This window comes from Cuculus canorus, chromosome 19, assembly GCF_017976375.1.
Source record: "Cuculus canorus isolate bCucCan1 chromosome 19, bCucCan1.pri, whole genome shotgun sequence".
Taxonomy (NCBI): domain Eukaryota; kingdom Metazoa; phylum Chordata; class Aves; order Cuculiformes; family Cuculidae; genus Cuculus; species Cuculus canorus.
This window is the reverse complement of record NC_071419.1, coordinates 3005832-3033825: the sequence shown is the minus strand read 5'-3', so window position 1 is coordinate 3033825 and position 27994 is coordinate 3005832. Positions and strand designations below refer to the sequence as shown.

The following is a 27994-nucleotide window of genomic DNA, read 5'->3' as shown; positions in this document are numbered from 1 at the left end:
AGCTGTGATTGGGCTCCTCTCCAGAGGGTTTTGGGCTTTGATTGGCCGAAGAGCGAGGGGGCGGAGCTAATACTAGGGCCTGGGCTCTGATTGGGCGAAGGGCGGGGCTGTAACCAGGTTTGGAGTTTGATTGGCCACAGGGGATGGGAGGGGCTGTGACTGAGTCTGTACTCTGATTGGCCGCAGGGCAGCGGCTCTGGTCTCTGATTGGCCGCTGGCCGGGGCGAGGGGCGGGGTTATAGCTGGGCCCTGGGCTCTGATAGGCCGTCGGTCAGGGAGTCTGGTCTCTGATTGGTCATCGGTGACGGGGCGTGGCTAGGCGTGGGAACCGGTCACTGATTGGCAGCCGGCGGGGGGCGGGGCTGCTCCGCGCCTGGGCGAGAGGCGCTCGCGCGCCGGCCTCACACGCCCCGCCATGTCCCACCTGCCGGGCCCGCGCGGGGCTCCGCGCTCCCCCGGGGCCTTCGACCTGGAGGCGGAGCGGGAGCGGATCCGGCGGGAGATCGAGGAGCTGGAGCGGAGCCTGGGAACTGGCGGGGCCGTGTCCGACTGCAGCCTCAGCTCCGGTACGCGCCCCCTCCCGGTGCCGCCCGATTAACCCTCCCCCTGCGGGGACTGGGCGTCGCGCCGGTTCGCCTCAGCGCCGCTGTTTCTGCTGGGTGGGAGCTGGTTCTGGAGGCCGCGCGTGTCCTCGGGGCTTCCCGTAGCGAAGAGAAGCCCCGTACACCGGGTTTTTACCTATTTTCGTGATTAAACTCTTATCAGCCTGGCGAGGAAAGCCCCTTGCACTGGGGTTTTGCTTATTTTCATGGTTAAACCTGCATCAACCTAGAGGGCAAAGGCTGGAAGGCACCCGCGCCTCCTGATGGAGGTTTCCAGCGAGGGCAGGCGGGGAGGAGCTGACTCACGGAATCCAACAGCCCCCCAGATGCTGTCTGTAGTTAAACCTCAGCCGTTTCCACGGTGTGAGAATGGACAACACGAACCCTGGTGTGTTAAGGTGAGAGGAAGCGTAAAAAGGATCTGGAGCTGTTGGAGCGCATCCAGAGGAGACTACAAGGATGATGAGAGGGCTGGAGCACCTCCCGTACGAGCACAGGCTGAGAGAGTTGGGGTTGTTCAGCCTGGAGAAGAGAAGGCTCTGAGGAGACCTTATAGCGACCTTCCAGTACCTGAAAGGGGCTACAAGAAAGCTGGAGAGGGGCTGTTCACAAAGGCTTGTGGGGATAGGACAAGGGGCAATGGGTATAAACTGGAGAGGGGTAGATTTAGACTAGACATAAGGAAGAATTTCTTCACTACAAGAGTGGTGAGGCACTGGAATGGGTTGCCTAGGGAAGTCGTGGCTACTGCATCCCTGGAGATGTTCCAGGCCAGGTTGAATGGGCCTTGGGCAGCCTAGTCCTGTGGGAGGTGTCCCTGCCCGTGGCATGGGGTTGCAACTGGGTGGGTTTTAAGGTCCCTTCCAACCCAAACTATTCTATGTTTCTGTTAAACATCTTCAAGTTGTGCCAGATTCAAATTAGAAATCAGGAAAAATTTCTTCACTGAAAGAGTTCTCAGGCACTGGTTGTGCATTCTGGAGCCTGGAATTTGCTGTGATGTGTGGGACCAAGATGTGGCTGGATTGTTGCCGTAGTTATCAGAAGCTACTCTTCATTCCTACTTTTAATACAAAAGAATGCATATGTGGAGCACAACACATGTTTTTATTTGACAATATTGACAGTATCCAAATCCTCTCATGGTCATGTCTGAGATGTTATCCGGTGCTTTATCCTGTATGCTCTAGTTGAAAAGCCTTTCTTTTTGAAGCTTGCTCTTTTTATACCACTGCAGTCAGCATTTTTGTATTTTTGTTGTCTAACAGATGATGATGAAGATGACGACTCCGATTCTCATGGTGAAATGGTAACCGTTTTCTCTTTAAGTATACCTTTCTGTCTGTCTGTTGAAGGGAGCAGGAGGAAGGGGAATTTCACTCTGTTCTGGGGAAATCTACGCAGCTAGCTTGACTCCGTAGCTCAGGAAGGACTAATAACAGACCTGAAGGTTTAGTTATTCCTGCCCAGGACTTTATTTCCTTTTTGCCCCCTCTTTTCTTTTTGCCTCCTCCTTCCCTCTTCCTCCTTAAATGCCATATTTGCTTCAAGGAAATTGAAAGAGAAGGTGACACCAGTGATGATGACGTTGAAAGTCTGCCACAGGACCCAGAAACATGTCTGCAGATGAACCATGTGTATCAGGAGATTATCCAGGAAAAGCTTGAGGAGGTGGAGCTACTTCTCGCACAAAACAGAGAACAGGAGGTGAGCAAAACCAGTGTGAAATACTTATTCCTTTGCTATTCTGGGCTGCCATTTGCCACCTTCTCCTGCCCATCAAGCCCAGCTAAACTTTCCAGGACATTCCTAGTTCATCACTAGTGCCAGTGTAATTGGCCCCAGCAGTCATAGTCGCTTATCCATATGCTGGTGCAATGCTCAGCTTGCTTGGCCAGGAACAGGTCTGTTTTCTTCATGGCAATTCAAACCAATGTCACTTGACTGCCTTTTAGAATGGCATATTTGACTGATGTTTCCATGCTTCCGTATCATCAAAAATGCTATCAGTGGGGTCTTTTATGTCTTGTATTTTAGCTCACTGTAGCATGTTAGTATTTTTTTTTTTTCAATTATCTTTTTGCACTGTGCAAACTTAGGAAGTTCCAAATCCTGTCTTTACCACATACAGTGATTTACAATCTAGTGCTGCCTATTTGAACCATTCCTGAAATGTTTGTGATAGTTCAGCCACTGCTCTCTGCAATTGGAGGATTTGAAGAAGACACTGATACCGTTTAATTCTTGTATTGCAGAAGGAAATCACGTCTGAGCTCAGTGGTCCAAAAATAGCAAAGGCAGGAGATGGCAGAAATCTACCAGCAAATATATTTCTGGGTCATTTTATGAAGCCATACTTCAAGGATAAAACAACAGGAATTGTGAGTAACTATAAGTAGGTTACACACCAACGTGTCTTTCAATGATAGATTTAAATTGTAACTGTTAAAACTGTGTTACTGCTGTGAATGTCCCTCCTTGGCTTGAAACTTTTTTTCCTCACTTATTGCTGACTTACCCTCTTCTGGAAATGTTTGTTTGACCCTTGTCTGGCTATGATGTCTGAAAGTGAGTTCTGAGTGGCATTGCAGCCATGGGGCATTTGAACATTCCTGTTTTCAACTTGATTTTTTTGTCTTTGTCTCCATGATCCAATTCCATGCTGTTTAAAATACTTGTTGAGATCTCATTGCCTTTGAAACAGAGTTTTCGAACACTACTCCTTTTTTCATGTATTTTTATTGGGTTGGTAGCAAAAGGAGATCTTGACTTTTTGTTGTAGCTAAGATGTCAACTGTCACCACATGCGGATTAATATAATGCTCAAGCAATGAGTTGTAATTTTTCTGTTCTTTCCTACTCAAGTTGGTGGTGCCTCTTAAGTAGGTGCAAACATGTGCAATATGTGTTCCTGTGTTCAAAATGCTTCTTCCACCAAATGTCAGCTGCCATGAGCAGTGTTTGTTTTTTGATGTACCTGTGAGCTAGTGCTCATAGAGGTAACTTATCAGCTTGAATGTGACAATTCACACAATTTTGAGTTCCCAGTTTTTTCTGTAGCAGCTCATGTCAGAGTTTGAAGAAGAAAGGGCATTTTTTTCTATGTATCTGGCTCCTCCAATGTATCTAACGCTTCTAATCCTCATTAGGGTCCTCCTCCCAATGAAGATGCCAAGGAAAAGGCAGCTCAGGGCATAAAATCATTTGAACAACTGCTGTCAACAAAATGTAAGTATCGGATATTCATAGTTAGTTCCCCTCCATTTACAGTTAAGCATCAACACTTCTGTTATTTCATACTTAACTCCACTAATAAAGTAGTTAAAAGTGTATGGGATTCTGTGTAAGTTGTTTTAGTGGGTGATTAATTACTCCCTTCTTTCATTTGCATTTGTTTTGATGCATCAACTGCTGTGAGCGCTCCAAAACGAAATGAGATTGTACCAGGGTAGTGCTCAGATGAGAGAAGTTCAAGGGTCAAGATGGATACCATCACCTGGGTGATGATCTTTATTGCAGTCTCTTTGGAACTAAAACTGACCAAGAGGCTGTGACTTGTGCAAATCAGATGTGGCATTAGTGATTTAGGTCGGGAGCTCTTGCTGAAGACACAGAGATACTTTAAGAGGGTATTGAAAGCAGGGGGTCTCTCCTTCTCTTGGCAGTGATTTTGCGCTTATGTCTGAATGCTCAATTTCCTTGTTTGGTTTAGGGAAAAGCCGAGAGAAGACGTTATTGGAGAAATCAATAGTAAGTGACCGCTTGCAGCGCCTGCTTCAGCCAAAGTTAATGAAGTAAGTACCATGCAAAAATCTTCTTTTTCCTGATGAGAACGTTTTTAAGAAGGAAGGAGAGGATATATGTGGAGATTCTGACCTAATCAAGGGGTTGCAGCAGTTGGCTTGAGTTGGGAATGCTTGTTGATTGTTTTGGAGAGGTGGAGAGGTTTTGTTTTGTATTGTGGCATTTTATAGCTGTCTGTTTCTTTCCATCGACGCAGTGGCATAACTTAAAATGGTCTTCAGGGCTTGAAGCCAAAATTATGATATTTAGCAAGTCATAACAATGTGTCCAGCAAAAGATTTCTGTGCCTGGAGCTGATGTGGTTTTTGTTGCTGTTGCAGCAGACGTTAATTCTCTCTGTAAACACCAAAATGATTAATCTGAGACCTGTTCCAGTCAGTAATTTGCATTGAAGGGGCAAAAATAGGGCAATGAGTGCGCCATGTGGGAAGACCTGGAAGAACCAGAAGTTTTGTGTAGCATGGAAATAAACTTGAAGGATGGTACTGATGGGAAAACCATCCTTGCCATTGACCTCTTTCCCATCCAGTCACATTAAGTAATGATAAAAACATCTTTGAACAGGATGAGTTATTGGAATCAGAAGCTGGAAAAAGTCAAGACTGAAATGGAGAAGCAGGTCTTGGAAAAGCAAATCAAAGAAGTGGAGCAAGAAATACAGGAAATTAAGTGAGAAGTCTTCTTTTTATGTTCTTGGTGAAAATGAAAGTCTGTTGTTTGAGTTTGCCTCCTAAAATTCCCTCCTTACTTAAGTATGAAATTTGGAAAATGCTTTATTTGTGTCAGCTTGCAGTTCAAACTCCTCAGAGCTCTCATCTCCAGTTTTTTACTAGGGATTGTGTTTTGGATCTTAATATAAGAATGTAGTGTTTACATCCAATATATAGGTGCAGATTTAAATAATTCTTGATTTAGCTACAAGGAAGCAGAGGGCTCACTAGTTCTGAACTTTTGATACTGCATTAATCACTTCTCCTGCTAAACCGACATCCTCTTGTAGGGGACTGTTTTTCAAGGAAAAATGTTGTTTTGGGCAAAGTTATTGTGTTGGAGCCCAATGCTTTGAGTCAGTAAATGTTTGGTTCTTGTGGAGATCAGTAACAGCTGGGAGGAGTGAGATGAAGCAGTGAAGCAGGAAGACGAAGTGGCTGTTTAATTAACTATTTAACTGTTTAATTAACTATTTAATGTAGTTCTTTCTTTCTCTTTGTACCTTCTGCTTTAGCCAACTTCCAGAAGGTGACTTGATAGGAAACAGATTTGATGAGCATGACTGGGAGAAAATTTCAAACATCCACGTAAGTTGGGAGATCAGCAGTTCTGTTACCTCCAATATCTGTGTCCTTTCTCTTGAGAGTGACCTAACCTGGTCCGGTTTGTGTCCACTACTCCCATCACACATTTCTTGAGGCTGACTTATACGGTCTCAACTAGTTAAACTGGATTATTTAATTCTGGAAAACTGAGCAGCAATAAGATGTATCTGGAATGCAAAATGTATTCCTTATATCAGTTTTCCTGTCTGTCCGTATGTTTCAGTCTCAGCTACAAGACAAAACAAATTTTTGCCGTTTCTTTTAGTTTGATGGACAACGTAGTTCAGAAGAACTGAGGAAGTTCTGGCAAAATTGGGAGCATCCAAGCATCAACAAAAAGGAATGGACTGAGGAGGAAATACAGAGGCTAAAGGAGATAGCTGCTAAACACAGTTATCTGGACTGGCAGACGATAGCCCAGGAGCTGGGGGTAAGGTCTTTGAGCTCAGAAGCAAGGAGTGACGAGTCAGTAATTTTGACTTAACTGTGCCTTATGTCAGTTTTCAGAAGACAACATTAATGTTAATGTGTTGTTAATTAATGCTTAATTAAAGTGTTCAAGAACAGCACCAAAAAAGTTTAGTACTTTAGCCTTTCCCTCTTGCTTTTTGTTCTCATAAATAATCAGTTATCTGCCCATCTGTTTTTGTTGTATTAAGACAAACAGGACTCCTTTCCAGTGCTTGCAGAAGTATCAAATCAATCTAAATAAAGATTTGAAGAGGAAAGAATGGACTAAAGATGAGGATCAGATGCTTTTGGAGCTTGTTCAAGAGATGAGAGTAGGAAGTCATATCCCATACAAGAAAAGTAAGTGACCTACAAGTGGAATTGCCTTCCATTCACCTGTAATTCTTTTGTTTTCATTTTCTCAGTCTTGTGTCTGTTGTGTATGTTGTGCTCTTTCAGTTCTTGTTGTGTACCATTGGTTAGGTGTTTAAATACTTCTTATTGCAATTCACTGTTTGGAAATATTGCAGTTAGAACGTATGTAAAGGAAGAAACGCTGTTTGCAAGAGACTTTAAAATCCACCTTTGCATTTCTAGTTGCTTATTACATGGAAGGAAGAGATTCTGCTCAGCTGATTTACCGATGGACAAAGAGCGTGGACCCCAGCTTGAAGAAAGGGCCCTGGACACCAGAGGAAGATGCTGTAAGCTCCGTTCTCGATTGCCTAGAATTGCAGGGTGTAGAAAGTGGGGAATTTTAGGCTGTTGAAGTGTTGCATGAGCTTTAACAGTGGCACAAAGGAATATAAAATGGACCAAGACAGGCAGTTTACAAGTCAAGAGGGCTCTTCTCTGCAGACACTTCAAATATAGTGGAAACAAATGCAACTGCTTCTGTCTCAGCTCTCTTAGGATTATTACTGATGAGAATTTCAACTCTTGCTGTGTCTGATTAACGCAGATGCTGTTGGCTGCAGTTAAGAAGTATGGAGCTCGTGACTGGTATAAAATTCGGACAGAAGTGCCAGGGAGGAGCGATGCTCAGTGTAGAGATCGGTAGGTACGCTAAATGTAGCTACTGTGCTTTCAAGTTCATTACACAGAGCCAAGATACAACTTATCATACAAATACATTTGATTTGCTTAAACCAATGTCACCTTAAGGACTGTTCTATAAAAAGTGGTTATAGTTTATATTTGGTTGCTGCTGTTGCCTGTGGAGTGCAAATCCCTCAGTATAGTTCCTTTGGGTTGTCAGAAACTGGAAAGCCCATTGTTCAAAATCAAGCAAAGGGGTCATTAAATGTGAGTGAGCACATGTGAGGAGGGAATGTTTTCACCCACCTATTGTCTGTATGTCTGTGAAAATGATCTGTTCAGTGACTTTCTGTAACTGAACAGCAATAAGGAGGTGCTGAGCAATTTTCAGCTTTGGACCCAGCTTCAGGACTCAGAGTAAGGCATGTCCTAATTTCAGTGACCTGTTTTACAGCTGCTTGTTTGTAACTCTTACTCATGTGGCCTGATATTTTTGAGAACAAAGTGATTGTAGCTGTGCTGTATTAAGGGAGTAGGGATGGGACCTTTTAGAAGAAGGAAAGATCTGATCAGGAATGCTGGTTTGGTTCAGCCTCAGAGCATGTGGTGATGATCAGAACTGTACCCGCAGGATTGAATGTTCCTTACTTTAATAGTTTTCATTTTGAAGGTACTTAAAAGCGTTGCACTGTGATGTAAAGAAAGGCAAGTGGAGTTTAGAGGAAGAGGAGCAGCTGATTGAACTGGTTCAAAAGCATGGTCTGGGTAAGTGTTTCTCTGGCTTCATCTTTGGAAGCTTAGAGAAGTAAGGATTATTTAGGAGTTTATTACTTGGCTTTTCTGCTTTTATATTTAAGCCTTGTGGCTGATACAAGCAGGATCTGCTTTGTGGTGATGATTGCAGCCTTCCTTATATTTTGTAGTCCATTTCTGGAAATGTGGTTGGTGAGGGACTGCATAGTACAGAGCTCCCTAGCTGTGTTGGCAAGGCATCAGAGCTATGATAAGTCTAGAGGGGCAAGTTCCCCTCTAAACAGCCTGTGAAAGAGATCTCTTGTTTTCTCTAAGACAGTTTCCCTTAATAAATAGAAGATCTTCAGCATACAGTTTAAGCTTTCTTCTAAGCGCTCTTTTTATGCTGCAAGGGAGCGTGTGTTTTTCTGCGGGTTTTCATCGCTGGCTCATTTGTTGTAGTTTCTAACTTTAGTTGAGAGTATAGGACTGCAAATGTGATGGAAGAACACAAATGGGTATTAAGGCTTTGGGGTCCATTCATATGCCTCTTACACAAGGAAACGTGTAATATGTGTGCAGTGCTCTACAGTGAAAGGGCCCATTGCTCAGTCTGTAGCATTAATATTTGTGCTCTACTCTGCATCCTCTTTAGGTCACTGGAGTAAAATAGCTTCCGAATTGACACATCGGACTGGCTCCCAATGTCTAAGCAAGTGGAAACTCATGATTGGGTCTAAGGTATTGTACAAACTCCTGCCATGTCACAGTTCTGTCTCTTGAACTAAGATTCTCTAAATGAAAAGTGAAATCCTGTGAAATCAATGCAAAAATAGTCTTTGATTTCGTACAGTCAGGACTTTGTCTTGGATGTTCATGGTCTTAATTTTTTGGTGTTACGGCAGCCCTAGTTCTGGAGATCTGAAGTTAGTTTGCTGTGCATTTCTATATTATCCAAAATTTCTTTACTACCTTAAAACACCCGTAGGACAGAACGTGCATAGGTTTGCACGTATTTACCTCATGAGTTGCCAGTTTTGGTACCAGGCACTCCAGAAATTCTGGCCGCTTAAGATGATGTTAGTCTTGTTTCTATTGGCAAAGCACCTGTCCTAGAGAAGGATTCATGGAAACCCGATTGTGTTGAGTTTGTACTTCTACATGCACCAGTTCTCAACACAAACTTGTTTCTAAGCATAGCTTTTTCTTTGCATACCTAAACCAACAAAACTCTGTGTCCAAAGGCAGCTTTCAGGTGTACTGGGTGTGTTAATCTCAGCAGAAGTAAAGCAGAACTGCCCTTCTGGAAGCCACACCACAAGGCCCCATGAAACTTTTTTAACTTGCTGATTTGAGAGATTTACAGGCCAAGAGTGAACGCTGGCTAAATATTGTCTCTGCATTTTTTTTTGACTGAGAAGAAAAGATCTAGGTCACCAAAGCACCACCATGTGCAAGAGAGTTCCAGCTCTTCAGAGAGCAGCAGTGAAGACGAAGAACTGGACTTATCAGACAGTTCAGAGGAGGAGACAACGAGCAAGGAAGAGTGTGCAATTCCCAGCATTGATTTGTGGATACCAACGCAGACAAATACACAGGAGTCAAGCAAAGAACTGTATCAAACTCCATCCCTTTTCTCTCCCGTGAGTGCTGATGTGAACACTAGTAGCAGTGAATTTCCAAGTGATGGAGACGCGGATAAATCGTCAGAGTTGAACACCCTCCTGAGGGGCATTGCCCGTCCACATTCAACGGACATCACTGTGAAGAACCCAGTAGAAGTAATAAACAAAGTGAGTCCTGGGGTTCTCAATCTGGTCTTGATGGGATTGGAACTTAGATCAGAAGTGACTGGGAAATGCAGTTGCTGAAATAAAGGGAGTACAGATGAATTAAATGGCCAAACCTTTTCACACCTCTGCTGGCTGCTTTCTCCTATGCCTTTGGGTGGTGCTGCTGGGAACTGAGCTGTAGGATTAAACAGAAATTTCTAGTAATACCTCCCCATGCCTTGCCTAGAAAATAGCTGTGCTGTGTTCTCTCCTGCCCACAGTGTCACAGAAACAAAACTTCTACATCTTCATAAAGCAGAATTGTCCAGTGAACTGTAGTGTCTCTACCCTAGTGACTAGGGCCTGTTGGCTTAGGCTTGGGAAGAATTAAGTTACTTGCACATCTGTACCTGATTCTGAGCTGGGTTTTCACTCCAGATCAGATGCTGAGAGAGTACAAACTCTCCTAGCTCATTATTGCAGAAAGATAGTTGATAGCAAAGTTCATGTAAGTAAAATTGTTCTCACTTTTGTGTTAAGAATTTCACACGTGCCCCAAACTGCGGGGTCAATCACACTGATGACCTTTGTAGGTTACAGAAGTGGTGTGTTCTGAAGGGTTTATGGTGTGCAAGAGTTGTAAGTGCTTATCTGGTATAATCAGCCTTTAATTTCGGTTACAGATGCAGCATTATTAGTAGAAATTTAGGGAAGAGTCCATGGCTTTTCTATGCCTCTTCCTGTTCCTTCCCTTGTACTTTTAAACCCCAAAATGCAGAGAAAGTAATCCAATAAATTTTAACCCTCAGTGTGGGTTTCTGTAGACACTTCACCCAAAGGCTTTCATAATGCAGACATCTGATATTGTGATAATGCAGAAAGGCTAGAAAGTAAGATAAATGTCTGCACCTCATGGCTGATTTCATTTAATAAGATAACTTCGGCAGCAGGAATGTTGAAAACTTCTGTACCTTCTGTGTGTAGTCAGTGCAAGTAAATTGCTGTGAGATAGTTTCCTTTTTATCTTTCCTTGTATGCTTTTGGTTTAAGGCTTCCAGATGTGGAAAGCAAGTGCTGTGGGTTTCCCTGGACGATGTGAGAAGAATATTAAGACATAACACATGCGTTCAGAGGAAGCTTGTAAGTGCCTCTTCTGTCTTGTGTGCTCTTGTGATGGGAGCACTGTCGGGCTCTGTTAGTGGGAAATGCTTTTTTGTGGAATTGCAAATCACTGTAGTCCCAAGAGGAAAAGCTTTTTTTCATAACTACCCCCTGGATAGTTTGTCCTGTGATTAATTATGGTAGAACCTTTCTAACTGGAGCTCTAATTATGGATTTGTTCACACACAACAATCGAAGATACTACAATCTTCTGCCACTGTTTTAAGAAAAATGTCTGGCATGAGTACTTCTGGTGGCCAGAAGCTTCCAGGGCTGCAGAACTTCACGGAGAAAACTATTCGTCAAGAGAGAGAGCGTTGGAGAAGAATGAACCTTGACAGAAAGCTGCTTATGGCAGTGACACCTTGGGTGGGCAACGTACTGCTGCCTTGCACCTTGCAAACTGGGAAGATGGCTTTTCATCAAACGAAAGGTAGTGGTGACTTGTCAGGGATAATGCTCTCCTGCTTTTTGTCCCTACTTTCTGACACCTTGTGAGTGACTGTCCAGCTGACTATGATGTTGGACTTTTTCCCTAGCTCATTCTATTCAAGAGAAGATGAAGTCGATCAGTCTCGCAAGCACTCCACTCTTCACACTGTTCATTCAGGTAGGTTTTCCTGTCTTCCTAGCATTATCTGGTTCCAAACAGCAGTAGTCTGTATTTATTTATTGGATGCTTAAACAAATGGTTTATCTTTATTCTTCAAACCAACCATCTAATTATTGGATTGATCTGGCCTCATCACTTACGAGTGATGTTCCTTAAATAAATCCTGCATCCAAAATCTCATACTGTCAGGACTTTTTCTGGAAGCGTGAAAACATCCCCAGAACCTTGCGTAGAAAGCCTCTCCCACCCATCTTGTCTTGTCACTGGCTCTACCAGAACATTTGTGTTCTCAATCAAATGTTAATGCAGTTCTCATCTTTCAGCTCTTTCAGATCGATACCAATGGCTGCATGAAGATTATTCGTGAGAGGAGGCTACGGCAGTTGGAGCTGCTTAGGGCTAATGCAAGAAGGCCTCAGCAGGTATTGCATATGCTCCGTTTCTAAGCTTTTCCCACTGAACCTTGACTAAAGTAGAGATTTTTTGTTGCGTGTGGCCAGTGGTCCTGTTGATGTGTCTGTTACAAGTTTGTTTTGGTTCAGAAGCATAATAAAACGCAAAGGGTGCTGGCAGATGTGGATTTGATTCACATCTTTGCTGTTTTAATGATCTTCAGATATCACAGAAGTATAATTTAATATAATTCTTTTGGCAGGCTTCCCAAAGTACGGAGACTTCTTCAGGTACCTACCAGAACGTTTATTTTTATGATGTCCAAGAACTTTCACTTAATTCATCACCGTTACATTAATGACCAGTTTAACTGAAGGAGAACTTTTGGAACAGAACTACATTATCATGCTCATTTTCACTAGCTCTTGGATTTTCAGTTAATGGCTAAATGTGTTACCCTTTGGTAAGGACTTGTTAAAACCTGAAGGGCTGGGGGACCAGAGGCACTGGACTGCCAGGTCTGTAGAGGATTGCTGTTGCACTTGTCTCCAGCAAGGTGCTGCTGAAGGGAACGTGCTGGGTCTAACCAAAACCCATTTGTTGTTCTCATCCTGGCTGGCGCAAAGTGCCCCCGTCATGCTGACCAGTGCAGTTCGTAGTGTGCGGTGTTGAGGTGCATTCCCAGCCCATCTTGGATGTCTGGGGAAAAAGACACTATTACTGAATGAGTGATCAACTTGCTTCATCCGAGTTCTCTGAAGCTTGTATCGACTGTAGTGCTGGAAGAGCTCTCACAAACAGGAATTTTGCTGCTTCCTCTGCAGGGTGTTTGATGCTTAAATAGCTCAGGAATGGCTTCTGAAAATGCGGTTCAATCTTTTTAACTTGTTTTTATTTCATTTCCCCTCCTCTCTAGCCAATTCTCCACAGTCTTGCACTCAAAGGAACTCCCAAAGGGGCATACCAAGAAATGCTGTCAGGAGACCTGTTGCCTTAAAAGCAAGGGAGACTTCTGCTGCTGTCTCAAAGAGCCTCGCTCCTGCCACTCAGGGAGCTCTTCCAGCCCAAGGGCAAAGGCAAAAGCCTAAAACTGTCTCAGAATTACTGAGAGAGAAGCGGCTGAGAGAATCTCGGGCTGAGAAAGCTGTGCAGAGGACAGTACTTGTTGCTCCACAGATGCTGGTTTCGGGGCCTCTGATAATCCAGCATCCACCACAGCAAATCATTCCTTCTGCAAACGCAGGGAGCAAACCTGCAGCAGCTGGCTGTGCAAATAGCCCAGTGCAGTGTGCGCCAGCGCCATTGCCAGCACATGCTTCCCTTGCAGGTTCAACTACCACTGTTGTGCTTCAAAACCATTCCTCATCAGTGCCAGAAACTGGGGAAAGCCCTGATTCCTCACAAGGGACAGAACTGCAGTCTAATAGGGAACTAAAAGAGCAATCGTCAGAAAGTAGCCCTGAAGGAAGGGTTTTTCCAGGCATGAATCCAGCTGCAGCAGAGAAGGCCCCAAATCCGGGAGGGTGCAATGGTCAGGTCCTTGCTGGAAGCTCAGCTTCAGTAGTGTTGCAAAACCAAGCTTTTGTGCCACATCAAATTACAGTGGTGCCTGTTGGCATTGAGTCTGGCACCAACAAGTTGTCTCTTGCCACACCGGTTGCCTGTGAGCTGAATAGTAACGGGCCACAACAGAGGCCGGTCAACCTATTGCCTGCTGTTGTAACTCCACAAACTGGTTCTTCTTTGATTGCCAACAGCATACTGCCACTCACATGGGTTGTAACACCACAAGCTTTGCTCCCTACTGCCGTACAAACACTGGTGGGTGTTCCCCAAGGACTGCCAGCTGCTGCTGTGGGAAGTCAGTGTTGGACAACTGTGACTTCCAGTGGCAACGTGTCTGGCTTAGCAGTGCCTCCGGTACTGGCTGCAGCAAATACGCCTCACCCCAGCAGTGCAGAGACAAAAGCACCGAGCGCCCAGTTGACAGAAGGAATTCCTCTGGGAAAGACAGCTGTCTGTTCCACGATTCCTTTCCCTATGACCTCGTCAAGTCCTGGATGCACCACATCCAGCGTTTCTTCTGCAACGCCTTTGTGTCCAGATGGCTTCTCCAAGGCTTCTGACTCCTCTGCAGCTCAGACAGCTCCTCCAGCTGATGCACCAGCTCTGCATGCTGAGCTGCAGCCCCAGAGACCCACAAGCACTCCAGGGACTGATTCCCAATGTGTGTCGTGTCTCTCCAGCTTGGGAAAGAGACATGATTCCATTACAACAAGTGGATCATCTTCCAATCCAAGCATTGCCACAGAAGGGATTGTGTTCCATCCAGGAGATCCAGTTCCTCATAACAACGTCCCAAGGAACACAGATGGCTCTGCAGCACAAGCATTGAAACATAGACCTATTGCCTCCAAGCCGCCGACTACACAGCCTGCTGCCAACCCACCCCAGCCAACAACTTCCAGTGCAGAAAAGAATCCACTTGACTTCAGCATGATTTCCCTAGAAGATGGTGAGCTGGTGAAGGAGTGGCTGAGTGGGAAACACGGTGTCCAGGTACCATCACTGAAAACCAGGCTGCCTTATTTGCCACCTTTTCTGTGCACTTTAAAAACCCTTTCGAAGCTACTTCTGCAGAAAGCAGCTCTGGAGGAGCGAGCGGCGTCTCTTCTGCCTTCTGATGCCAGTCGAGATGAGGGCACTGGGATTGATCTGAATGCTATCACAGAACTGGTGGAGCAGAAACTTGGCGATAACCCTGCTTACCTCCTACTGAAAGCCAGATTCCTAGCAGCCTTTACACTCCCAGCTGTACTGGCAACTCTGCCTCCTCCAAAAGTGGCGACAACTCTGTCAGCCAGCAGGAAACAATTTGAAGAGAGTGACAAAGAGGAGTGGCAGAGTGAAAAGGAAGCATCTGAGGAAGAGAGTTGTGAGAATGAATTAACGGGGGCAGGGTTGGATCGGACAGTTGGTGATGAGCCTGGAGACAAAGATGCTGATTTACTAAATCAGGTAATACAGAGGTATCGGGGACTAAAAGCATAAAGTTACTGCCAGCTGTTTTGTGCTTGCTGCATCATTAGAAATAGAACGTTGTTCTTCCATGGTTAATTTTGAAGGAAGATGGGTTTGGAAATCTGAACTCCCTAAAATAAAAAGATGGCCAAAGGGGTTCTTTGGCAGTTGCGCCAGCCCTCATGGTGCTGATAGTCTTTTCTGCTTATGTTGCAGGGCATGGGAGCTGAGGAGATGGCTGCACAATCTGTCTTGGACTCCTGCTCTGATGTGGCTGATTCCAGTGCTCCTCAAATCAGAAGAAGTACCCGCTTCAGGAAAAGGAGGAGGATGTGAGAGGAAATATGTTAGTAGGTACTCTGTCAGTCTTCTCTTTCTTGTCTGAGAAGAGAACCTGAAAAGCATTTGTGTGGGGTACAACACAAACAGTGAATTGTGACCCTAGGAGAGGACTGAAACATCCTGACTTGTTCCCCTAAGACACAGAGTTCTGGGATCACCGATTAATTGTAGCCTAAGGCTGATACTATGACTTCTGGGGGGAAAGGTTGATGTCTGCCTGGTAAAATTGTATGCAAAGTCATGAAGTTCACACATTTGGCAGCAATTTAATCCATGCTACTTCCTGCTGATATTATACCTAATTGATAGCGATCTACAGGCTTGGCTGCTAGAATGAGACCAGTTTAATAATAGAGGGTCATAATTTGTGGAACAGGAAAGCCTGGGCAGCTGCTGCTGAAGAGAGGGTTTGTGTGTGTGAGTGCTAAACACTTGCAGCAGAAGCCAAAGCAAATCCTTGCTGGAGATTCCAGCGGGTGTGTGGTAAGGTGTCCTTGCTCAGGGCTGGCAGGCGACCCGCTGGATCCTGGGCTGGCAGCGGCAGTGCTTTGTGTATTTTGCCCTCTGCAGCCTGGCTTCTGAATCTTGAAGTGAGGAACGGTATTAAAAGCTGGTGGGAAGTTGAGGCTTAAGACCAGTGGGTGATTCTTTGGAGTTTGTCTTTAACACCTTATCTTTAAATGAGTTTTTTGGTGGGAGTTTCCCCCGTATGGCTTCATTTCTCTATGTGTGTGACAGGAGAGCTTCTATAGGGTACACAGGTGATGGCTTGCTGTCTGTTGAAGCCTTTGGTGAAAGAGACCAAATGAATATAAACGTGGCTTGATTTGCATGGTTGCCAGATGAGACTCTTGGGTTTTATTCTTTAAAGTTGGTTTTAGAAGCTCCAAACCAGCAGCTTCCCTATAAAAATGCTGTGATTGATAGGAGCCATGTGTGCTTTGTTACAGGAGTTGCTCGGATGACGTCTGCCTTCCTACATGGCAGTAGGAGATGCTCTTTGCACTATTCACTTTTGACACTTCAAACAAGCCAGTGGACCTGGGGAAGAGAGGGGAATGGCTGGACTGGTTTTCCCATCACCAAACAAAGCCGGCATCGTTAGGCGAGTTGCAAATAATGAAACAAAAAGGCTGGAGGGAAGTCTTTCAGGCCCAGACCAATTCTGTTCTCTTCCAAATTAACACCTCCCTTTGGGGGAAGATTGTTGGAGGTGTGGGGAAGCCAGCAGTAGTGGTTATTTATTTCTTTTTTGTGTTAGCCCCTATTTATGTGAATGTTTATCCATATTCAGAGTAAGTTGTTCATCAGATATTCTTTTTAGTGCTGTGACAGTGGTTTTGCTTGACAGCTGACTGACTGAAAGCTGCTGAATGAGCAGCAGATGAATTTTGTATCAATGAGTCTTGAGTATTTGTTGAAATATAGATGTTTTATTTTTCTCACTTAAAAATTACTGATGTCTTCTGTGTGTTTTTCTTCTGGTAAACAGCACTTTTAATAATGTGTGTATGAGTGTGATTGCTAATGAGAAAAATGAAGTTTGCAAGTTGCATGAAAACCAGGGACGATGTGGAAAATGAATATGCATGTGGCTAAAACTGCTGGATTGAATTAGGTTTGATTCTTCCCCATACAGCCTGCCCTATACAGCCACCTGCATATCGCTAACAGAAGCTTGTTTCATCATTCATAAAACAGCAATTTCTGTGTCATAGATAGGTGTGAGGCTGGCTGAGTCAAAGCTGATAGAATCTAGCAGGAAAGTGCTGCAGAAAGCTTGGTTCTGCTGCATGGGCTAAGCTTCCGGAGAGGGCAGTGGTGAGTTTAGAGCTCTGTGAGGTGCAGCTCTTCTATGAGGCAGAGCTGGGGTCAGGGGGACAGTGTTGCTCTAGTTGGCTGAAAAGGTGTGATGGAGCAAAAGGAATGATTCTGGAATGGCTTTCCTCTTGCAGTGTTGTCCATTTTCCATAAGCCAACATAGATAACACTTTTCCAAATGTCAGTATTTCCAAGAAATTCACATGGCAGAAGCTCTGCCATACAATTCTGCGTGCTATTCACCACAGCGCTGTTACCGTGAAGCACTAGTAGTGAACAGGTTCTGTGCTCTTAATGATTGCTGTCCTTTGCAAACGCTGCTCAAGAGATGCTCCTGCAATCCTACTGCTTGTGGAAAAACTTCGTAAAGCAGCATCTGTCTTTGTTGTTTTTCAGGATTAAATTGATCTGTTACCACAGAACCAAACCTCCGGAGGCTAGATTGGTCAATTAGCAGACATGTTGATTACCTTCAGTGAGAGCATCACTGATAGAAGTACTGTATCTTTTTTTAGCGTATAGCTAATTTAATGCCTAGCAAGAAGCACAAGCTCATAGAATCTCTGAGCATCTCTTCCCCACTCCTGATGATAACATGGAGAAACTCTCCAGAAACTTAGAAAGCAGAACAAAGGGGAGAGTGGGAAGTTAATGGGAAGATGTGTCATGCTGCCATGGTATCGGAGTGTGTATGTTCTCAAGACCTTTTTAAAACATGCTGTTAGTGAGTTCTTGTTGCAGCTGTAGCTCTAGGACTGTGCAAAGGCAGGAAGGCAGGCAAAGATATGATGTTGATGCTTAACTGCTTGCTGTGCTGCTCCTTTAATTACTTTTAGAGCCACAGCCTGTAATTTGGGAATCGTGGGTTATGTTACCTACTTTGCCAAGACTTGACTCCCTTTCCCTCAAAATACTGAGTTGTCTAATTATGCTTGAAGCTTAAGGACATCCAAAATTAGACACATCATTATAGAAATCATCCTTTTCAGCTGAACTCTAAACCAAGAGAGTTGTTGCTGCCACCTGCTTTCCTGTATAAAGATGTTATGTTAACTGCTGAAGGGCCACTTGAAGAGCCTCTTTTTTTCTGACTCTGGCTTGTTTTGTCCTCTGAAATCAGATGGACAGACCTTACACCTGTGACTTTCACTTATTTTGGTATCTGCACAAAGAAACTTTCTGGACCCTAGCTGGTGTTTCAGTGGTACAGCTTGGAAAACAAAGCCAGAATGAGTCTAAAATCACTGCATATGTGACGCTGATGACTCGCAACACGAACAGCATTTTTCCTCCTCCTCCATCACCCTTTCTGGCTTCCTCTTTTTTTTTTTTTTTAAATATCTTTATTTTTTTCTTTTTCTCTTCCCTTTCCTGTCGCAGGGTATAGCTGAGTAGTTCCCCCTTTTTTTCTCATTTCTCAGATTAGTTTTGCTCCTGGAACGATCTTTGCTCTAGCCCTGATAGAAAAGGAGGCTGTATCCAAGCCAAATTTTCTCAGAGACAGGACACAGGCAAGGTTGCTAGACCAGGAGCAGAAACAAGGAGACTTTTGATTGCACAGGCTCAGGTTGGTCCATGTGATGCAAAATGGTTTATATTAATAGGGGAATATGTTTTATTTTACAGCTGTGAGCTAAGGCTGTGGTGTTTATCCACAGGGGGAACACATTTCTTGTGATCTTCTGGGGCTGGTTTGGTGTCAGACAGAGCAGAGTATTTTCTTTATAATAAGTAACAACTAGTTCTGTGACAGTCCAGCTCATTAAAATTAGCTGAGAATAGAACGTATACCAAGTATGTACTGAAGGTGTTCGGAGTCTTTCTTTGAGCTGGAGCAGGAAAACAGTGAAGGTCTGAGATGACCTTGGAGAGAGACGGACTCCTGCTACTCTAGGAGGCTTAGAGTCTGCTTGTTTGTTTTCTGGATTTGTTTTTTCAGTACAGGACAACACTGCTTGCTAATACTTCTCACTCACCAGCATGATTGAAGAAGATAATGATGAGACATGTTGGAATGACCTGGAGAGCTTCCGGGTGAAACTGATCTCTGTGATAGATCCTTCCCGTATAACACCTTACCTGCGCCAGTGCAAAGTGATCAGCCACGATGATGAAGAACAAGTTCTTAACGACCCCAGCCTGGTGATGCGCAAGCGGAAGGCAGGTGGGTGAGGCACAGCCTTCGGTTCCATGAATGCTCTGTGCTTTGGGGCTGGAGGAGCGCATTGTTTCCAGGGTACCATCTGCCTGTGTTGGATTCCAGAGATTTCAATCTGCATTTGGAGAAAGCGGAACAATTTTTAAGGTTAAAAATAGGTAAAGAGATAACTAAATGAATAGACTATCCTGTTGCTGTTATTTCAGGTGCTCTTCTGGATATTCTTCAGCGAACAGGACAGAAGGGCTTTGAGGCGTTTATGGAGAGTCTGGAGCTTTATTATCCACAACTGTATAAGAAAATCACTGGCAAGGAGCCCAGCAGGGTTTTTTCTTTGATTATAGGTAATGTTTGTATTCTGAAAAAACAACTTGCTCTTTATTGTTGCTGTGCAAATTAAAGGGAGGGATTCATCTACGCTTTTGCCTCTCCCCCAGCTTTGGTGAGCAGAGTTAAGGGCATTCCCTGGCTTATTCCTGTGTGCTTTGGGTTCTGGCAAGAATGGCCCTGCTGTCTGGTGTCACAGGCTGGACCTGGGAGGGTGGAGAAGGAAGGAGAAGGATGGAGTCTTTCTTCCTGCGTATTCTGTCACTGACACTGATGAAGAGAGGTGCTGGGCTGGGGGAAACAGCATGGATAATAGGATTACACGTGTCTTCAGGGTTTGCATGCTTGTGCGTGGCCTGTGGTGATCTCGAGCTAAGTGGGTGGGAACCTGTGCTGTTCAGGGAGCAGACAGGACAGTGCTGGCTGATGCCTGCCCACCAAACAGACACTGCTGGGGAATCTGGCCTCAGCCAGCTCTTGATGAACGAGATCATGAAGCTGCAGAGCACCGTGCAGGAGGAGCGGCGAAAGGCCCAGGAGCTCACCATGTGGCTGCACACCAAAGAGGACACAATCAGAGAGATGTGGGTGAGGGACAGCCTGCTCCGCAAGCACCAAGAGCGGGCACAGAAGATGAAGGAGGAGAGGGACAGCCTGAGCAAGGAGCTGCGGAAGTGCAAGGACGAAAACTACAACCTGGCAATGAGCTATGCGAAACAGAGTGAGGAGAAGAGCGCTGCCCTCATGAAGAACCGGGACCTCATCCTAGAGGTCAGTCACCCTTTTCTAAGGCTTCCCCCTTCTTACCTGATCCCTGGAAGGCTGAGCTGTGCACCAGACTTGTCTTTGTCTGGGATGGTCTGGAGTAGTCCAGCATGAAGTACTTAGCATCTTCTCTGGCAGGTGGCATCTCCTCTCGGTCCCTACCTCAGCCCATGTGTTACAAGTTGTGTTGTGAAGAATTAACAGTCTTCCCTTCATTCAAGACTGAGCTCTCTCAAAAGCAGTACAACATGTGATAGAATGACAGGAAATGGCCTAAAGTTGCACCAGGGGAGGTTTAGATTGGGTGTTAGGAAAAATTTCTTTCCTGAAAGAGAGGCCAAGCACTGGCAGAGGCTGCCCGCCTTCAGCCCTGGAGGTGTTCAAAAACTGTGTAGCCATGGCACTTGGGGATATGGTTTAGTAGGCATGGTGGTGTTGGTCTGACATTGGACTGGGTGAGCTTCGAGGTCTTTTCCATCCTTAACGATTCCACGATTCTAAGAGCGATGTGTTATGTCTATTTAGTGCATAGCCAGGTCTCTGGTCCCCAGAGCACCAAACATCCTGAGGAAAACAAAGCTGGGAAGGAATTGGTCCCATGTTTGTCTGGGGAATGGAGAGAAAACTGCTTTTGCAGGCCAGAGTTTTCTCCTTCTTGCTAATGAGCTCTGGACCTTCTTGTAGATTGATCACCTGAAGCACAGCCTCATGAAGGCTGAGGATGACTGCAAACTGGAGCGGAAGCACACCATGAAACTGAAGCACGCCATCGAGCATCACCCGAGCCATGAGGTGATGTGGGAAATCCAGCAGGAGAAGGAGTTGCTGTTGGCCAAGAATCAGGAGCTGGAGAACACTCTCCAGGTTGGTGGGGGTGGTTGGAAATGGGGTCCTGAGAAGTGATGATTTGCAGCAACCAGGGCGGTGATGGGGCTGCACTGAAGGTTGTGTGGGTCAGTCATGGCCTTGTTCTTCCAAGTCAAATAGACAATATGGAGAGGGAGTGACTGTGGGGTTAGATGGTTCTTTATCTCACTTTTTAATTTGTTCAGCAGGTTGCCAGGGAGCAGAATTTGAAGAAGAGCCTCTCCAATGAGGTTCTGGAGCATGACTGTAGCCAGATACTAGAAGAACGTCGGGAGCTGATGAACACCATTTACAGCCTTCGCAAAGAGCTGCGGCGAGCAGAGGTGCTCCGAGGCAAAGTACGTGATGCACTGCAAATTCCTGCCGAGGGTCAGTGCGCAAGACAGGCAGATGAAGCACCTGCAGCATCTTGCCTATGGAGCAGAGGAGCTGCTCAGCAGTAATCCTGGCTGCTCCTCCTCTAGTGTCTGTGTTACAGTTTGAAAGAGGCACACTAAGAATTTAGATTAACTGTAGCATTGGTAGTTAATTGTTAATTGCTGAGAGAGTTGGGATTGTTCAGCCTAGAGAAGAGGCTCCAGGGAGACCTTAGAGCACCTTCCAGTACTGAAAGGGGCTCCAGGAAAGCTGTGGAGATGCTCTTGATCAGGGATAGGACAAAGGGGAGTGGTTTTAAGCTGAAAGAGGGGAGGTATAGGTGAGATCTTAGGAAGAAATGTTTTCCTGTGAGGGTGAGGAGGCCCTGGCCCAGGTTGCCCAGAGCAGTGGTGGCTGCCCCATCCCTGGGAGGGGTTCCAGGCCAGGTTGGCTGGGGCTTTGAGCAACCAGATCCAGTGGGAGATGTCCCTGCCTATGGTGGGGTGAGAAGTTGGAACTGGATCATCTTTAGGGTCCCTCCCAACCCAACCCATTCTATGGTTAACAATCTCTGTGTCAGCCTGGAGGGTGATGGGAGCTTTTATGATGTTTGATGGGTTGGATACATATAAATCCATCACGTCCTGCTGGTCACATTGACCAACCTTCTGGTTGGCCTTGCTCCAGCTGGACAGTCTGGCTGACCTTTGGCATTGTGTCTAGTTCTGGCCATCGCAATCTGTGGCACAGAGCAGACGTGGTGAGAGTCCAGCTCAGGCTCTGCCCACAAGTAGGGTGTCTTTGACCTTGTCTCAACAGGATGCAGAGGAAAAAGAAATGCTTGAACTACAGTGCACGTCTTTGAGGAAGGACTCCCAGATGTATAAAAAACGGATCGAAGCTGTCTTGCAGCAAATGGAGGAAGTGGCTTCAGAAAGAGACCAGGTGATGAAATGTTCCTCTTGGAGCTGCTGCTAGTCCCAGCTTCTCTGCTTGAAGTGGGCAGATACTGTAATCCTGAATTTACTGCTGTGTGAAACACCAGGACGTGTTGTCCCTCATGCCAGGCACTACTGACCCGAGAACAGTTCCATATGCAGTACTCCAAGAACCTAGTTGAGAGGGATGCTTACCGCAAGCAGATTCGGGAGCTGAGGGAGCGATGTGATGAAATGCAACTGCAGCTCTTCCAAAAGGAGAGTCAGTTACTAGCTACTGAAGCCAAGCTGAAAAGATTGCAACTGGAACTTCCTACACCGGTATGCCTGTGGCACCGTCAGCTGTGTGATGGGTGGGGAAGCTGAGTGTGGGGCTGGAGAGTGGCTGTTTCGAGGCCTTTGCACCTAACCTAAGTTTGAATTTGTCCTATCTGAGGACAGGCCGAAAGAGCTTGAGTTGTTCAGCCTGGAGAAGAGAAGGCTCTGAGGAGACTTTAGAGCAGCTTCCAGCACTGAAATGGACTGCAGGAAAGCTGGGGAGGGGCTCTTGATCAGAGAGTGCGGGGACAGGATGAGGGGGAATGGTTTTAAGCTGAAAGAGGGGAGATTTAAGATGAGATTTTAGGCATAGGCAGAAATGTTTTCCTGTGAGGGTGGCAAGGCCCTGGCCCAGGTTGCCCAGAGAAGTCATGGCTGCCCCATCTGTAGAGATGTTGAAGGCCTGGTTGAATGAGGTTCTGAGCAGCCCCATCCAGTGGGAGGTGTCCCTGCCTGTGGCAAAGGATTGGAGCTGGATGGGCTTTAAGATCCCTTCCAACCCAAACTATTCTATGATTCTATGAAATTAGATATACAGGAGCTTTTTCTTACTGTGGCATCTTGTGTAGTTTCTTCAAGTGGGCAGACAGGAGCGTAGGAGGGAGGAAGTCCACACTTCTCTGTTTTCTGGATCTCTTAGTCTCCTGTGTATTCCATTCCTACCGCTTCCTTGCTTATGAGGAAAGACTAATGTATACTGGATTTATTTCAGACCTCTGACCTGGATGATACCTCCTCCAGAGATTCCCAGGAGGTGAGTCGGGTGCCACGTTTACCTTTTTTCTTTTGGGATGGTTTAAAATTCCTCGCTTCTTCTCAGTTCCCTTAGTAATGGCAGGTTTCAGTCCATGGCTCAGGCTCTTCTCAGGGATATCAAAAATCACAGAGACAGAAAACCAGATCAGAAACAGAATCTCCCTGCGTCCTGAGATTTCTAAGTGTAGGACACAGTTATGGCATTAGTCGGGAAGATTTGATGAGTCTGAGCAAATCAGGAGAAATAAATAATTTTGAGTTGCTTCCAGTTCTCTCTTTTGTGGAGAACAGGCCAAAATAAATGTCACCCAGGGTAAAACCTGTAGTAAAGGGTTTTCACTTAGTTCATAACTTCATTGTGGTGCTGATTGGCACATTGTCTGGAAGCTAAAAGTATAAACAAGGCCAAAGGAACTGGATCTACTCATAGAGGGAAAATCTTCTGGCTCAGTCTCCTGTTTTGCTGACAGTGAGATGCACTGAGGAAAGGTCCTGTTTCTTATATTCCTCCACGTGTTCCCAGCTCCTGTGTGAGACAGAATAAGGGGCGATTCTCATGTTCTTGCTTTTGTTTCTGTCCCATAGCTTACTCTGGATGGTCATCTTGATGAAGACACGCAACCGACTATAAGTAAGGCTTTTTTTTGGGAAATATAGCGTAGAATTCTCGAGAGAATGGTCTGGTGTTCCAAAGGGACAGGAAAAGCCATTCCTGGGTTTTATAGTTAGTGAAGAACAGGTAGTCTGACTGGCGACTGAGAGATGCTTTTCAGTGGGGTGTGCTGGGCACTCTAAAACCTCCTTAAGGTGACTCTGAACAGGTACCCATAAATCAATGCCATTACACCATCTTTCTAAGCTATTAAAAGGAGAATGTGTCCCCATGTGCTGGGAACAGTGAACACTTGTAAAGATCTTTTGAAAGAAAAAGCTCCCCAGGCTGTCTTTTACCACATGGTCTCTGAAAAGGTCTTTCATACAGCTGAATGACCTCTGAAAAGTGGCATCATTAGACCATTCTAGGACCTGCAGGCTTTTTTGAGATAATCTGTCTACTGAGTTTGTTCAGGAAAGATCACCTAGTGCTTAGAAGTAGCTTCTGAGTGGCTTCTCCCACACCATTCCTCTTACATTTATGGCAGCGCTGAGAACAGAACAAATGTCCTTCCACTTCAGCTGGACCCATGTGGCTTTCTCCAGGGATTTTTCCCTCCTCTCTTCCTTTTTACGTTGCAGGCTATTTGCACGAAAGCAGAACCACATAGTTTATACTGTCATTTGTTTTGTTTCTGGTGCATCCTCAGTGGAAATGATTCAGCGGTGTGGAAAGGAATTGATAGGCTTTTCTAAGAACTTGAAATTCTCTTTCAAAATTTCTTGAGAAAGGAAGGAAACTAAGAAGAAATTTTCTCATTTGATCTCCTGGAAGATCTAAATGACCTTCTTATTCATTGAGATGGGAGATTGTTCACAAAAGCTAAACTACACTGATTCAAAAAGCCTTTTATTATTCTACCTCGGTCAGTTAAAAGACATGTGTCACAATACCTGATCACTACAATGTGTTCTGATGTGAAGTGCCTTGATATGTTGAACTTGGACTAGTGAAAAAGGACAAATTATGGTTAAAGTAATGATTAACATGATTTCTCGTGGTGGCACCTAACATGATTGGGTTTTTTAATGATGTGGAGCAGAGGTGCTGCTTTGAAAAGGTTTGTTTTATTCCTGCATAAGCAGAAAATAGAAAGGGGCTATCTCCTTCTGAGCCTGATGGGGAACTCCATCACTCTACACAAGACTCAGGTTTCAAGTGAAATGAGAAGTGACTCGTGCGTGGATCCACAGGACAGACTCCCGAGTGTTTTGAGTCTTGGTTTCAGTTCTGCTGTTGACTCTGTAGTGCCGTTACATGACAGCTGCTGCTGTTTAACAAACTGGTGGAGGGAGAAGTTACTTCACAATGGCAACTATGACTAAAGCTGTGACTTTTCCTTCTCTTAGAAAACTGCCCTGAAGGACAAAATCAGCAATTCGGCACTCGAGAGAGCACTCTGCCGCCAAAGTCACCAAGTGTAAGAGAATCTTTGTGAGCATTCCTTTACCAGACCTGAGAAGCATATAAACTGCTACTGCTTTTCCAAAATATGAGCACATTGGGCAAAATTCACCCTCCAAAAAGTGTGAACTCTGACCACTGCTTATGGTGGTTATTTCTCCATCTGTGCCTAGAAACTTCTTCTAGTTACTTTCTGGCCTTATCTGAGTGGATGTTTTCCAGTTTAATTCTCTGCAATGTTACTGTTGGTACAGGAAACAGAATTCCAAATTTGCAAATGGGAGAGAATAAAGATGGTAAAACTATGTGGAACAGAAGTATTACCATTCTGCACACAAAATAGTGGACAGCCTGGAAATGAAGATGCTGTTTATCATTCTGCAAGCCCGAGCAGATGGAGGCAGCCAGCTGTAGGCAATGGACTGCTTTCCTGGATGCAGATTTTAGTAGTGAACAGCTAGTCTTGAAGGCATAGGTTCCATTTTTTCCTCTCTTTCATTTAAATGTCCAGTTCATATTTGTGTGCATTTTTTTTCCAGTTCAAGGAGTGCACCTTAGCCAATGAGGAACTGGCAGAAAAGGAGCGGAGAAGGATGAAGGACTGCTTTGAGCGTTACCAAAGGTCTGGACTGATTTATACATATCTGTGTGACTTAACTGATTAGCTTGTTGTATGTGTTTCTGTCCATGCCCTGTCCCCAAGCTTGATTCACAGAGGGCATAAATTCATTACAAATCTTATCTTCAGAGGTTCATGCTTCTAGCTGAACTGGTCGAGCCTCCTGGTTTAGCTCCAGAGGTAGCCAGGATAGCAATGACTGCGTTTGCTTTGGACCACATAGGTGGTTCCACAGCAGGGAGGGTGCTCCAAAGAACTGCTCATTTAATACATTGGATAGATTTCTCCCACGTAAGTGAAATCTTACATTCACTGTCTGTCTCATGTGCTGCTGCCATTTAAGATCAAGCTCCAGCACCTGAATGGGAGCAGATTTCCACCCTCTGTCCTCTTGAGCTGCTCTTGTCTGAAGTCCTGTTCCCGAATGCCTGGTGTCTTTACTGATCACTGCCTTTATGGACCATGAGACCAATGGAAACCCTGTAAAACAGGGACCTTATTTCTGCCGTTAGATAGAAGGTGCTCATCATGGCACTATAAACAACTCTTCTGACTGTTGACAAGGCCTTTTCTAATAAAGAGAGGACTTTGGGTAGGATTTCTTGGTTTCCTCAACTGAGTGTCAACAATACAGCCCATTGCAAGACACATAAGCATGTCTTCATTGATATAGACCTGTTCTCTGTGCTACCAGTTCTCTGTGCTTTGTGTTGGGTGTGTGAGCAGCTGTCACATTCAATTAAACACCCAAACCTCCCAAATCCACTTGTTTGCAGAAAACACCCTTTAAAAGTGAAACATCTGGTCTTGTTTTCAGAAAAAGAGCAATGCGAAGGGCACCGAAGGGCCGGCACCATGAAGCCGACTGGGAGAACACCACTGGCAGTGACAACACTGACACTGAGGGCTCCTGAGCCCAGGACACCAGACCGTGACCTCCGCATTTCCTCTCCATGGGCTGCTCTGAGTTCAAAGCCATCTAAACAAACATTTAGTGTTTGTAATGGGACAATGTTTCTAGCAATATGTTCCCTTGTCCATCTCTCCCTTAGAGATGTAGTGATGTGAGAGGTGTGCGGTCCACAAATAAAATATAGCGCATTAAATATTTGTGGGCCTGAGGCAGCATGCATGGTGCTTGCTTCACGCCCAACAGCACCTCTGCTGAGCTGCTCTTTATTAAAGCTCCTGCAGGGAGCCAGAGGATCATAGAAATAGAAAGGTTTGGGTCAGAAGGGACCTTAAAGATCATCCAGGTTTAACCCTATAAAGTCTCCCTAGAGCCTTTTTCTCTCCAGGCTGAACAAGACCAACTCTCTCAGCCTGTCCTCATACAGGAGGTGCTTCCGCCTTCTGATCATCTCTGTGGCCTCCTCTGGACTAGCTCCAAGAGATCCCTGTCCTTTCTGTGCTGAGGACTCCAGAGCTGAGTGCAGGGCTCCCACAGGTGGTCCCACTGCTTTGGATGCAGCTCGGGATGGAGTTGGTTTTCTGGGCTGCCAGATTGTGTTGAGCTTCTCATCCACCAGCATCCCCAGCCCTTCTCAGGGTTCCCTGCTGGTGACCAGGTCAGTGGCTGCCCTCACCCTCCTGAAGGGGGATCAAGAGAGCTAGGGAGGGACTTTTTACAAGAGCAGGGAATGGTAGGATGAAGGAGAATGGCTTTAAATTGGAGGGAGGGAGAGTTAGATGGGAGATTAGGAAGAAACTCTTCACTATGGGGGGAGGGCCCTGGCCCAGGTTGCCCAGAGAAGTGGTGGCTGCC

At 45.3% G+C, this 27994-nt stretch overlaps 2 protein-coding genes across 8 annotated transcripts; both read left to right on the top strand.

The window, feature by feature from the left end:
* The first annotated feature begins 338 nt into the window (after positions 1-338).
* Positions 339-16333, top strand: SNAPC4 (small nuclear RNA activating complex polypeptide 4). 3 transcript variants are annotated; one of them, XM_054084236.1, is made up of 23 exons: positions 339-566; positions 1871-1911; positions 2154-2309; positions 2858-2983; positions 3752-3830; positions 4315-4396; positions 4971-5075; positions 5632-5704; positions 5988-6152; positions 6382-6532; positions 6770-6876; positions 7134-7228; positions 7881-7975; positions 8598-8683; positions 9364-9735; positions 10765-10854; positions 11074-11308; positions 11415-11485; positions 11812-11910; positions 12144-12171; positions 12798-14899; positions 15119-15252; positions 16195-16333. In XM_054084236.1, the coding sequence occupies exons 1-22, from the start codon at positions 416-418 to the stop codon at positions 15236-15238; spliced, it is 4629 nt and encodes a 1542-aa protein (XP_053940211.1). In that variant the 5' UTR covers positions 339-415; the 3' UTR covers positions 15239-15252; positions 16195-16333. The 3 variants fall into 3 exon arrangements, with proteins under 3 accessions (XP_053940211.1, XP_053940209.1, XP_053940212.1); XM_054084234.1 differs by having other exon boundaries at positions 15119-15256; XM_054084237.1 differs by having other exon boundaries at positions 15119-15248; positions 16195-16332.
* CARD9 (caspase recruitment domain family member 9) lies at positions 16211-27857 on the top strand. Of its 5 annotated transcripts, none has more exons than XM_054084239.1 (13): positions 16211-16349; positions 19005-19229; positions 19430-19567; positions 19996-20321; positions 21000-21179; positions 21368-21520; positions 22359-22484; positions 22607-22798; positions 23508-23549; positions 24137-24182; positions 25556-25626; positions 26150-26232; positions 27047-27853. In XM_054084239.1, exons 2-13 carry the CDS (start codon positions 19046-19048, stop codon positions 27141-27143), a joined length of 1638 nt encoding a protein of 545 aa, XP_053940214.1. In that variant the 5' UTR covers positions 16211-16349; positions 19005-19045; the 3' UTR covers positions 27144-27853. The 5 variants fall into 5 exon arrangements, with proteins under 5 accessions (XP_053940214.1, XP_053940215.1, XP_053940213.1 ...); XM_054084240.1 differs by lacking the exon at positions 16211-16349 and adding an exon at positions 18429-18632 and having other exon boundaries at positions 19010-19229; XM_054084238.1 differs by lacking the exon at positions 16211-16349 and adding an exon at positions 18429-18632.
* The last annotated feature ends 137 nt before the right edge of the window (positions 27858-27994 follow it).